A 13,788-nucleotide genomic window follows, 5' to 3' on the forward strand; every position below is an offset into this window, starting at 1 on the left:
TTCTCTCTAACGTCCAGCAGGGGGAGACTCCTTAAAGCTGCATTCTCTCTAACGTCCAGCAGGGGGAGACTCCTTAAAGCTGCATTCTCTCTAACGTCCAGCAGGGGGAGACTCTTAAAGCTGCATTCTCTCTAACGTCCAGCAGGGGGAGACTCCTTAAAGCTGCATTCTCTCTAACGTCCAGCAGGGGGAGACTCCTTAAAGCTGCATTCTCTCTAACGTCCAGCAGGGGGAGACTCCTTAAAGCTGCATTCTCTCTAACGTCCAGCAGGGGGAGACTCCTTAAAGCTGCATTCTCTCTAACGTCCTGCAGGGGGAGACTCCACCGGCTCCAAAAAGAAGTGTTTCTATAGAAGTTTGTGAGTATATGAGTCTACTTCTTACTTGATTTATTACATCAGTAAATATTTTCAGAAGGAGTTTATGATTTCAATCACTAGTTCCAAGTCTTCTCAACACAGCGTGATGTCCATTTAGTAAATGATGCTCCCGTTTATTTTAAAACAGACGATAAAGCAGCTGACGCTTCAGGACCCGTCAGTCAGGACAGAGGCCTAGCGATGCTAACCATGCTAACACTGTGTTTTCATCTCAAACTTAGCCAGTCTCATTGTGTTTTCACTTCATTAAAGTTAACTGGAACATTTTGGTCGCCTACAAACGTCTTGTTTGTCTTTCTGCCGACAAAAGGCATCACATCCGGTTGCAAAAAACAAACAAAATGGCGACGCACATTTTTTTTTTTTTACAGTCTATGGTCGTCATCAGTTCACCTCGTGAAAGACTGACAACAAATCAGAGTCCCTATTTTCCCTAATCTTTAAAACTAACTCAAGTGCTTTAGTTAAGACACTTTTGTGGCTCATTGGACATAAGAGGAGCTTGTAAACAAAGTTCATAAAAAGGGCAACGCAGGCTAAATGCACCAGGTGGTTGTTGGTTCTCGTAAACCTCCACCAGAACCCCCAGGGTTTAACGTGTCATGCATCGGGAACCTTGAGAAATCAAGCTCCGTCATCCCTCTCTCCAGGACAGACAATAAAACAGCCGAGCTTTAACGGTTGATTTAAAAATCAATTATTACGATTACAGACGTAAGTAATAATAAATAGAAGTAACTATGTATTCAATCATACACAGGATGAGAATATCATTAAAGGTTAATTTCGTTTTTTCTTCCAACCTGGACCCTATGTTCTCATGCATTTGTGTGTTTAAGTGATTAACGTGAACGCAAATTTACAAAATTGGTCAAGAACGCACCGGGCCGCGAGCTGGGCAATATATCGATATTATATCGATATTGAGATATGAGACTAGAGATCGTCTTATTTTGGATATTGTAATGTGGAAGTGGTGTCTTTTACTGGTTGTAAGTACAGTAAAGTGATGCCATTTTCTTAACTTACCAGACTGTTGTAACTGTTCTATTATTTACCTTTACCCACGTAGTCATTACATCCACATTACTGATGATTGTTCATCAAAAATCTCATTGTGTCAATATTTTGTGAAAGCACCAATAGTCAACACTACTACTACTACTACTACTAATATCGTTGCGGTATCGATATCAAGGTGTTTGGTCAAAAATATCGTGATATTTGATTTTCTCCATATCGCCCAGCCCCAGCTCAAATTATTATTATATTATAAGTGTCTGACAACACTATGGAAAGGATTCCTACTGAGATATAGACCTTTTTGTTAAAGAGTAATATCCTTTTTCTTTAACCAGAAACAGCTCAGAAATCGAATATCCAAACCCACCAGACTCCATGTAAATAATCACTACTTTTAGCGTGTATAGAGCAGCATATTTCCACATGTAAATGGGTAAATTAAAGGTTTATTTCACCCAAACCAGAGTGGTGACAGTTGGAACAGTGGAAAGACGAACCAAGATGGATTTTTGGTAGTTTTATTTTGTTTCTGTCGACTTTGAATGAAGTGTGTCTTACGATGACAAAATTACTGTTAATTTAAGTGTCGTTTGGCGAGTCACGCAACAGCGATTTCGGGGATGATTCATGTTAAACAAATAGGATCTATCTCTGTAGGGATCCTTTTCATAATGTTGTCAGATACTTAAAATATTAATTTGAGCCCGTCAGTGGTAAAAAAAAAAAAAAAAACACTTTTAGTGGATGTAAATTGAAGTTGGGAAATTGCCCATAACTGTCATTGTAGCTTGTGTTGACTGCAGCGTTCTTGCTTAATACTGGACCGATTTCCAAAATTATTCTTGCTCCCATCAGTCACTTCAACACAAAAACATGGGTCCAGGTGGAAAAAAAACAACAACAACAAAAACTTAGTTACCCATTCACAGCCCAATTCAATGTGGAAGGCTGTATAAAAAAAAGACAAACCTCTCCAACCAATGGGCGACAAACCAAGTCTACAGAGGAGAGTTCACTGGGAACAGGAAGCCAGTGACGCATGGTGGAATCAGGAGACGGGAGAAAGGGAAACTGGAGCTGTTGGGGAGGGGATGGTGGTCGCGAGGTTATAGGTCGAGTTCGGAGATGACGACTGAGGGGACGCCAAGGGGCTGTAAATGGGCCTGGCAGAGCTGGTAGAAGAGGGGGAGTGCTGAGCTGCGGTGGCTGTCGTCGGAGAGTCCGAGCTGACCTCGTCCCCTTCCTCCGAGTCCCACACTTCACTCTGCAAGTAGTCGGCGAATAAGGCCTTGGCTCGCTGCAGCACCCGGCTCAGTTGTGGCGCCGCACGAGGCGATCAAAGTGCATGGCCAGCTCGTTGTAGTCCAAGCCGTTCTTGATGATGTGGTCTCGGTGCTCCAGCAGGATGGACAGGCACAGGAACAGCATGAAGGGGTTGCCTTTGCCAAACTCTTGAGGCGGCGGCAGGGAACACGGCTTGATGCTGGTGGTCTCAGCTTTTGAAGAACTGGGCGTGTTAGCTGTGGTGCTGGGGGACTTGTTGCCGGGCGAAGGGAGACTGTTGTAGGACGACCGGCCGCCAGACAGCGACGGGCCTCTTCCGAAGGACAAAATGGGCGAAGCGAGTAAGGATCGACTCAGAGCGTGGTTTGGAGACGCAACGGAGGTTTTTACTGTGGGGGTTGTGGGCGAGTTAATCCCTGTACTGCTGAGCACCTGGGCAGAGTTGGTCAGTACTTTTGGGACAGTTCTCAGTAAGGCCTCACTTCCACTGGTCGTGGATGGAGATGGGGGTTTTGGAGGAGAGTCTGGAGAAGAACCTGGCCAGCTGGAGGGCGACGCTGAAGATGTAGGGGAGACAGAGGGGCCGGTTTTCCAGATCGGAAGGCCACTAGGAAACAGAGGGGGCGACGATATTGGAGCGAAACCATTGTCGCCGGTTTTTATGAGAGGTGTTCTCTCTCCTGGGTCCTCCTCACTATCAGCCGTGGACTGGCGCCTTGCGATGCTCGTCGCTGACTGTGAAGACACCAAACGCTGCGGCAGCTCAGCGTCCTCCATGTGGAAGCTATCTTCACTTCGGGCAGAGTAGTATTTAAACTCCCCGAAACTAGTTTGCCTCTCAAGAGACGGAGCCTGCCAATCCGCCTTTTCCACGGCCGCTTGAGGAACTTCACATTCACCCGCCTCGCTTTCCTTTTCAGCTCCGACATTGCTCCTCTCTGTTTTCTCCATGGCGACATTCCTGCTCACATCTGGTTCTTCTCTCGAAGGCCTCAGCATGTGTGTCTACGCTGATTCTCCTTTTGTTCCTTATCGTCTCCGAGACCGTTCTCAACCGTCTTGGCCTTCCCTCTGCGGGACGCCGCTTCGTCCGAGTCCACCGGCGGTCCCAGGAGCTCCACTTCGGTTTCTGGAGGATCCGGGGGCAGCGAGCTCCACGTCACCTCGAGCATCCTCAGAGCGTCGTCAAACGCAAACTCTCGCTTGAGCTCCAGGAGCAGCCAGCGGTAGCAGAAGAAGAGGTCGTCAGCTCCTCGGGACACCAGGTAAGAGTAGAATTCGGGATCCGAGTACTGCAGAAGCAGCTTCAGATGCTGGAACTTGACGGACATGAGCTGGCCATCCGGCTGGAAGTTCCCCTCCAAGCGTTTCATGATGCCACAAAAGCAAATGAAGGCGTGTGCCTCGTTGTCCATTACCGCAAGGATTGGGGAGGCAATATCACTCATGCCTTGACAGTATGATATCTGAAAAACACAAAGTTACACAAGTCTGTTAACATAGAAAAAGAATTCAAAACGATGCCGATATAAGCGCGCTTTAAGGATAAAATAAGCTTGCAAATTAACAGAAGTTTTTTATTACAAAAGGTAGATCAGGGGCCTCGATTGTCATGCATAAACTAATTTCTATGCATAGAATCGGCTACGATTAAACATGTACAGGCCAGATTTTATTTGTCTTGGCCAAAAATAATGTTTATTATCCATTGTTTCCCTGGTCACTAAATGAGACAACTGTCTGTGGTATGTTCACGTAACAGCAGAACAGTCAAGGATAGGGTGGGTTAACATATCGATTTTATATTAATAATATCGTGATGTGTGACTAGATATAGTCTTAGATTTTGGATATTGTAATATCGTGACATGATAAATGTTGTCTTTTCCTGGTTTTAAAGGCTGCATTACAGTAAAGGGATATAAGGGATATCATTTTTAACCTACCAGACTGTTCCAGCTGTTCCATTTTTGGCCTTTACCCACTTAATCATTATATCCATATTACTGATGATTATTTATCACAAACCTCATTGTGTAAATACTTTGGGAAAGCACCGATAGTCAACACTACAATATCGATTTCGAAGTATTTGGTCAAAAATATTGTGATATTTGATTTTCTCCATCGTCGCAGCCCTAGTCAAGGGTTAACAGATGAAGTGATGATAACGTTAGCCTACCGGTAGTCTCCCGTTGTCATATTCTATCTCCACAGCACTGGCGGAGTTTGTGTTTTTAGCTGAGATGGACCAGAAAATATTGGGTTAAAACAGACCGGCGATGTTTTGCCCGTTGTTCTCTCGGACGTTTAGTGGAAATGACAATGTAATGTTTTATGTGAGTGTGCCGGACTCATTACACAAAAACCCTTCAAGAAAAATAGCCTAAATGCTACATTGCTAGAAATGAAATAACCGGAATAACCAGCTTCAAAACGGACATATTTTGCTTTTAAATAAGTGATCTGCGCTGGATCCAACTTATGCCGATGTGAAAAGGGGTTCATGTGGATTTCAAACAACCCAGACTGTCTTTTCTCCTTGTGCTTTTGGAAACACCCGGGCTAAATCCTAAGTCTCTAATTCAATCGGACCGGAAGTTGTTCTAGCCCTCCTTCATGAAGGCCATCTTAAGGCTCTTATTCCTCGCCACTAGGTATGAGGATGGATCTCTGAGGAGCTAAGAGCGAGGATGGAGGAGGGATCTCTGAGGAACTATGACCGAGGATGGAGGAGGGATCTCTGAGGAGCTGTGACCGAGGATGGAGGAGGGATCTCTGAGGAGCTATGACCGAGGATGGAGGAGGGATCTCTGAGGAGCTATGACCGAGGATGGAGGAGGGATCTCTGAGGAGCTATGACCGAGGATGGAGGAGGGATCTCTGAGGAGCTAAGAGCGAGGATGGAGGAGGGATCTCTGAGGAGCTAAGAGCGAGGATGGAGGAGGGATCTCTGAGGAGCTATGACCGAGGATGGAGGAGGGATCTCTGAGGAGCTAAGAGCGAGGATGGAGGAGGGATCTCTGAGGAGCTATGACCGAGGATGGAGGAGGGATCTCTGAGGAGCTATGACCGAGGATGGATCTCTGAGGAGCTATGACCGAGGATGGAGGAGGGATCTCTGAGGAGCTAAGAGCGAGGATGGAGGAGGGATCTCTGAGGAGCTATGACCGAGGATGGAGGAGGGATCTCTGAGGAGCTATGACCGAGGATGGAGGAGGGATCTCTGAGGAGCAATGACCAAGGATGACGAGCGCAGACATCCCGGAAGCCATGCTGTTGAAAGCCAATTTCTAACTCCGCCCATACAGCCGACAAAATCATGTGAGGCTTCAGGAGAAAGGACGTCTCATCCCTCTTAAAACAAAAGGACCGGGACGGACAAAAGACACGAGGAAGGGAAGCAAGTGCAGGAAACGTGGATGCGACCGAGACGTAGCCCCATATGCCTACTTCCAACTCCCCCCCCCTGCCTCCTGTTAAGGTGCCTCACGGTTTGAAAACCTCTGAATCTTGGGATTCAAAAGGAAGATTTGATAAGCAGATTCAGACCATAAACCTAACGCTGGTCCAAGGTAACTGATGGACAACTCCACCCACCTGTGGATGTGTGATGGCGAACGCAGTGAGCAGGTCTGTGAGGGCGGTCAGATGGGGGCTGTCTTCTGAGCCCGCGTAGTACGGGTGAGCCCGGTCCGTCCGCAGGACGTCTTTCAGAACATTCCCACGGATGAATTCCAGGTCCTCGTGGCTGACCCGGGCGGTCCACTCCCTCTTCAGCTGGTCGTACTCCCTCGTCTTCCTCTTCATGTAGTCCATTCTCTCCTGTCCGCTCAGTCCGTCGGGGTAGACGTTCAGCAGGTACCGCCAAACGACCTAAAATAACACGGCAGACAACGCAGCCTTGATGAAACCAGTAATAAAAATGCTAATTTAATTTGCCCTGAATTTAAGACAATGCCCCCTTTTACTAGACTTATTTGGGGAAAAAGTCTTTTTGAAATCTAGGGCTGTACAATATGTTATTTTCATCGTCATCGCGATATCATCTGCCACAATGAACCCTTTGCGAAAGGCTGCGACATTACGTGAAAGACACATTAGATTAGATTAAACTTTATGGTCACTACACAGGAACAAGGCAACGAAATGCAGTTCAGGTCTACCCAGAAGTGCAATAGCAGCAGGTGCAGGATATACACTGGTTCCATAAGTGCAGGACATGGATATGTACTGAATAAATATAGAAATAAATACTATTATAAACAGAATTTTACAGATGGCTTTGTCCTATGAATATAAACTATAGATAGCAAGTACTGTGAGCAAGATTTACAGCTGGATGTGTTCTGAATATAATTTGTAATATTTAACATGCTGCCTTCTATCTTCAACTTAATCTTCAGTTTGTTCAATAAAAGATTGTGGATTGGAAGGACGTTATTTCATTTGTTTTTAAATTCAATAAGCAGTTTGTTAACGGCCTTAAACGTGATGCTCATAAAGCACGTTACCTTGCGCAGTGAAGGCTCCACGCCGCCGTGGTAGATGCGCAGTCGCAGTTCCTCGGGTCGGGACAACTGGCCCTGTCCGTTGAGGTAATTGTGAAACTCTGCGTCGCTCAGGGGGGGCTTGAAAGGCTTGATCTCCTCCCCGTAAGACCAGCTGAGGGCCTGCTGGACTTTGTTCAGCGTGCGGCCCACCTGAACAAAGAGTGACCCAGCGTATAAGCAAAGACCCTGACTGATAGAGGGTGGACAATAGGGACTGTGTGAGGACGGTTAAAGACGTTGGAGGGAATGGGGGGTATGGGGAAGGTTAAAGACAGACCTGGGACAGCAGAGACTGTATGGGGAAGGTAAAAGACAGACCTGGGACAGCAGAGACTGTATGAGGAAGGTTAAAGACAGACCTGGGACAGTAGAGACTGTATGGGGAAGGTTAAAGACAGACCTGGGACAGTAGAGACTGTATGGGGAAGGTTAAAGACAGACCTGGGACAGTAGAGACTGTATGGGGAAGGTTAAAGACAGACCTGGGACAGTAGGGACTGTGTGAGGAAGGTTAAAGACAGACCTGGGACAGTAGGGACTGTGTGAGGAAGGTTAAAGACAGACCTGGGACAGTAGGGACTGTGTGAGGAAGGTTAAAGACAGACCTGGGACAGTAGGGACTGTGTGAGGAAGGTTAAAGACAGACCTGGGACAGTAGGGACTGTGTGAGGAAGGTTAAAGACAGACCTGGGACAGTAGGGACTGTGTGAGGAAGGTTAAAGACAGACCTGGGACAGTAGAGACTGTGTGAAGGGAAGAGCTGCAGATGCCAAAGACCGAGTCCGCTCCGTGAGTAGCTGCTCGGAGCCAATCACGTCTTTGGGGCTGATGATGTCCCACTCCTCCATAACAGGACCTGTTGGACAAAAGGTAGGAGACTTTAAAGGTAGGATTGCAAAGATCCAGGACTTTGGACATTGACAACTTCTCATTGACAACTTCTCAGTCTCAGTCAACTTCTCTCCCTTCTTTTCTCCCCTATTTTCCCTACTCTACCTTTAACGATCATCTATTTTTGGTCTGCCTCCAATTTACACTCCTTACTATTAATGGGGATAGTTCACAATTTATTTTATTTTCTTTTATATTCAAAAACGCAAGAAAAACAACATTTTAATTTAAAAAAAACTCATAAATTGAAGTTTTCATGCCATGGGACCTTTAAAGTCTCCGAGGAACACTTGATTTTTTTTTATACTGTATATGGAATTTTACAGTTTAGCTTCAAATTAACTGCAAATGCCACATTTTCCCATTGACCTCCACTCTTTATGTTCTCTGCAGTATAGTATGAGCTCTGCATTTTATTTTGTACGCTTGCTTTAAGGGGACAGGGTTGTCCTCACTGTCTTCTGAAGGTTTTATGTCCATCTTGAGCTGCAGATGTGATTTTGCTGCACCGACAAATGCGACATCCAAATCCCAGTCGGACAGCAGAGACAGGTACGTTTCAGCACCGCTCCGATCTCGAGACAGGTAACTGATCCCGAAATTCCGCTTCCTGGTTTAAAAAGACAGAAGAAGAAAATGCTGACATGCATAACGTGTCTATGTCACAGTTTAGCCAATATAGTCTCACGTTGCAAGACCCTCCTCCGTAGTGCTGTGGAGGAAGATCTGGCTAGAAAAAGGTGCTTGGGTTTATTGGCATTTTATTTAAACCAATAACAATCGTCTTGGGCGGGGCTAAGCGCCGGACAGAGCCATGGTGCCGCTGCACAATAGCCTCAGGAAGGAACTTGTTTTGTTGGAACATGTGTATGTTCAGAAGTAGTGTTATCGTGAACAGAAACTCAGATTGGACAGATAGTCTAGCTAGCGGTCTGGATTTACCCTGCAGAGACCTGAGGACCAGGTCACCATTGTCATAGCCACAGAGGACGGGGACGGACATCCGAAAAGGTGACGAAAGGTAGCAAAAAGACGATGAAAAGACGGCAAAAAAGTGGAAAAGAGGTGATGAAAATACGACAAAAAGGCAACAAAAAAGCAATAAAAATGCGTCAAAAATGCGTCAAAAAGGCGATGAAAAGGCAATAAAAAAAACTGATTCTACCGATGTTACGTAACCCTGGTTGTCACCAGAGACTCCGATTGGACAGATGGTCTAACTAGCGGTCTGGATTTACCCTGCAGAGATCTGAGGACCAGGTAACCAGAGTCCTCAGATTGGAGATATAGTCTAGCTAGCTGTCTGGATTTACCGTGCAGAGACCTGAGGACCAGGTAACCATAGTCCTCAGATTGGACAGATAGTCTAGCTAGCTGTCTGGACTTACCCTGCAGAGACCTGAGGACCAGGTAACCATAGTCCTCAGATTGGACAGATAGTCTAGCTAGCTGTCTGGATTTACCCTGCAGAGACCTGAGGACCAGGTAACCATAGTCCTCAGATTGGACAGATAGTCTAGCTAGCTGTCTGGACTTACCCTGCAGAGACCTGAGGACCAGGTAACCATAGTCCTCAGATTGGACAGATAGTCTAGCTAGCTGTCTGGATTTACCCTGCAGAGATCTGAGGACCAGGTAACCATTGTCATAGCCACAGAGGACGGGGACGGACATCCGAAAAGGTGACGAAAGGTAGCAAAAAGACGATGAAAATACGACAAAAAGGCAACAAAAAAGCAATAAAAATGCGTCAAAAAGGCTACAAAAGGCGATGAAAAGGAGACAAAAAGGTAATAAAAAAAACTGATTCTACCGATGTTACGTAACCCTGGTTGTCACCAGAGACTCCGATTGGACAGATGGTCTAACTAGCGGTCTGGATTTACCCTGGCAGAGATCTGAGGACCAGGTACCAGAGTCCTCAGATTGGAGAGATAGTCTAGCTAGCTGTCTGGATTTACCGTGCAGAGACCTGAGGACCAGGTAACCATAGTCCTCAGATTGGACAGATAGTCTAGCTAGCTGTCTGGACTTACCCTGCAAGAACCTGAGGACCAGGTAACCATAGTCCTCAGATTGGACAGATAGTCTAGCTAGCTGTCTGGATTTACCCTGCAGAGACCTGAGGACCAGGTAACCATAGTCCTCAGATTGGACAGATAGTCTAGCTAGCTGTCTGGACTTACCCTGCAGAGACCTGAGGACCAGGTAACCATAGTCCTCAGATTGGACAGATAGTCTAGCTAGCTGTCTGGATTACCCTGCAGAGACTGAGGACCAGGTAACCAGAGTCCTCAGATTGGACAGATAGTCTAGCTAGCGGTCTGGATTACCCTGCAGAGACCTGAGGACCAGGTAACCATAGTCCTCAGATTGGACAGATAGTCTAGCTAGCTGTCTGGATTTACCCTGCAGAGACCTGAAGACCAGGTAACCATAGTCCTCAAATTGGACAGATAGTCTAGCTAAGCCGTCTGGATTTACCCTGCAGAGACCTGAGGACCAGGTAACCATAGTCCTCAGATTGGACAGATAGTCTAGCTAGCGTCTGGATTTACCCTGCAGAGACCTGAGGACCAGGTAACCATAGTCCTCAGATTGGACAGATAGTCTAGCTAGCGTCTGGTTTACCCTGCAGAGACCTGATGACCAGGTAACCATAGTCCTCAGATTGGACAGATAGTCTAAACTAGCTGGCTGGATTTACCCTGCAGAGACCTGAGGACCAGGTAACCATAGTCCTCAGATTGGACAGATAGTCTAGCTAGCGGTCTGGATTTACCCTGCAGAGACCTGAGGACCAGGTAACCAGAGTCCTCAGATTGGACAGATAGTCTAGCTAGCGGTCTGGACTTACCCTGCAGAGACCTGAGGACCGGTAACCATAGTCCTCAGATTGGACAGATAGTCTAGCTAGCGGTCTGGATTTACCCTGCAGAGACCTGAGGACCAGTAACAGAGTCCCAGATTGGACAGATAGTCTAGCTAGCGGTCTGGACTTACCCTGCAGAGACCTGAGGACCAGGTACCATAGTCCTCAGATTGGACAGATAGTCTAGCTAGCGGTCTGGATTTACCCTGCAGAGACCTGAGGACCAGGTAACCATAGTCCTCAGATTGGACAGATAGTCTAGCTAGCGGTCTGGATTTACCCTGCAGAGACCTGAAGACCAGTAACATAGTCCTCAGATTGGACGATAGTCTAGCTAGCTGTCTGGATTTACCCTGCAGAGACCTGAGGACCAGGTAACCATAGTCCTCAGATTTGACAGATAGTCTAGCTAGCGGTCTGGATTTACCCTGCAGAGACCGAGGACCAGGTAACCAGAGTCCTCAGATTGGACAGATAGTCTAGCTAGCGGTCTGGACTTACCCTGCAGAGACCTGAGGACCAGGTAACCATAGTCCTCAGATTGGACAGATAGTCTAGCTAGCGGTCTGGATTTACCCTGCAGAGACCTGAAGACCAGGTAACCATAGTCCTCAGATTGGACAGATAGTCTAGCTAGCGGTCTGGATTTACCCTGCAGAGACCTGAGGACCAGGTAACCAGAGTCCTCAGAAATCAGCCGCAGGTTGGAGTGCCGAGACAGAGACAGAGGACGGACGTCCCGGTACGCCGTGGACATAGACCGAGCCAGGGTGCCGACTCTTACCCGTTCAAATCAAAGGCCCTGATGAGAATGTGCTGCAGGACCTCCAGCGACGTGATCTGGGGATCAACGGCGAAGGAGCGAAACTCCACAGGAAACACCCCGTCACATTTCTGAAAAGCAAAACAATAAAATAATTAAACTAGAGACGGGGGGGAGGGACACGTTGCACTTATTTGGCAATAAGTAGACAATAGTTCAGGGGAATTAACTGTGTAATAACCCTCATTTATATAGAAATATACCTAATATTTGAGTTTTTAAAAAAAGCAGAAATTATGAATTATTTTGACGAATAGTTAAAATCAGAGGAATGTACATAATGAGTTTAGTCAGGAATGAAAGTGATCAGTTGTATTTGCAAAGAGCGTTGTAAGGAATTCATCTTTTTGTGGTAATTTGGTTAAAAAGAAAACCCATATTTCAGATTTAGACATTTTATAAAGGGGGCAAATTTGACTGGAGGACAACAGGAGGGTTAATTATTGCCCAGCTGTAGCATGCAGTAGTCAATACACATGTAATTTCCCCACTGGGGATCAATAAAAAGTATAAATTAAATGTTATTATTATTATTAATTTCACACTGTACATACAGTAGATAATTAGAAAGCCCTGTGTAGTCTACAGTTCTTATATTTTTTTGACCCATTTTGCAACATAGGGAAAAGCAAGTAAATAAACATCAGTTTACTTATCTACAGGCCAACACTATTATTCAACTCCAGGTAACATGTGACGTCACGCACGCATTTGAGCCGAGCAAGGCAGGTGACGTCAGTGAGCTCGAGTCTGTGAGCGTCCCACTGCTTTGTGTATATAGCGTTAGCTCAGGCTATACCGTTGGAGCTTCACTATGGGGTTACAGGGACTTGTGTACATTGAACGGTCAAATTACGGTCAAAATAACGTGACAGACATAAGTATTTATTCCCCCTTCTAGTTGTCGAGGCATTCAGCGACAACAAACAACGCTGGCCCGGGCGAAAACGTTGACAAAATGTCGGGACTCTTTCCTCTCCGATACTCACTTGTTCCACAGCTAATGTCACGGGTGTTTAATGTCGACGTTTAGCACTTTGAACGTGAGTTTGAAAGACGGCTAGCCAACGGTCCAGCGAACTGACGGTTGCTAGCGGACGGTTGCTAGCGAACGGTAACCAACCGACCAACGGTCACCAGCGAACGTAACGGCGGTTGGCGACTCGAGACGTTAACCATCCTACCTTGACTTTGACACGAACCACCCCCCTCTCCTCCTCGTCTGCCATTTTAAAGACTCCGTTTTTTCGGAACAGGGTGGTGGTTCTGGGTTTTGTTTTCCTTCTTCTACACCGACATGGTGATCAATAACAGTAGCACTAGTCGACTTCTTCACATTTCGTGATGGGGGTCTGAGGGTCGGTACAGTTGTATTACCGCCATCTACTGGAGGTTGGGGAACTTGCATTTCCGGTGTTGCGCCGGAATTTGTGAACCAAAGAGGGCGCTGCCGCGCTGCCGACCGGATGTGGGTACACGTTGGTTTACTTGAGGAAAAAGTTCTTTTCTTGAAATGGATTTTGAAGAATCCCTTATTTGTGTGTCTATTTGTATTCTGAACGAAAAATAAAACGTGGTCTATGCCCTCTGGGTATGCCCTCTGTCTATGCCAGATCTGTGCTGCCTGCACGATCTGCCCTGCGCATGCGCAAACGCAATTGATAATTCCGTTCTCTTCCATGGGATTTACGTCTCTTAAAAAAACGTATACTAGTGATACAAACAATCAAGGCACAATGTGTTACATACAAATGTCAAAAACGTTTACAACTTTGAGGTAGAAACAATGTGTACAACAAAACATGAATAAATAAATTAAATACTAGGGATCTTCTTAGTCCAGTAGAGAATGTAAACCCAACAAATAAAAGACTCTCTTGGCGTTTTCCTTTGTCATGTATTGCTAAGATGTTACTGTGAATATTAACAGATTTTAACCTCGTGCCTCAACCTAACCAATCA

General features: G+C 46.1%; 1 protein-coding gene across 1 annotated transcript; it reads right to left on the bottom strand.

The window, feature by feature from the left end:
- Positions 1-470: 470 nt before the first annotated feature.
- On the bottom strand, positions 471-13,209 carry tbc1d25 (TBC1 domain family, member 25). The gene is given in 11 exon segments (XM_032519828.1): positions 471-2,717; positions 2,720-3,691; positions 3,694-4,153; positions 6,288-6,563; positions 7,202-7,390; positions 7,969-8,096; positions 8,587-8,741; positions 11,788-11,897; positions 13,011-13,070; positions 13,073-13,176; positions 13,179-13,209. Coding segments are annotated over 11 exon segments (2,751 nt in total). The 3' UTR covers positions 471-2,451.
- Positions 13,210-13,788: the final 579 nt, after the last annotated feature.

The sequence above is a fragment of the Etheostoma spectabile genome, chromosome 7 (genome assembly GCF_008692095.1).
Source record: "Etheostoma spectabile isolate EspeVRDwgs_2016 chromosome 7, UIUC_Espe_1.0, whole genome shotgun sequence".
NCBI lineage: Eukaryota > Metazoa > Chordata > Actinopteri > Perciformes > Percidae > Etheostoma > Etheostoma spectabile.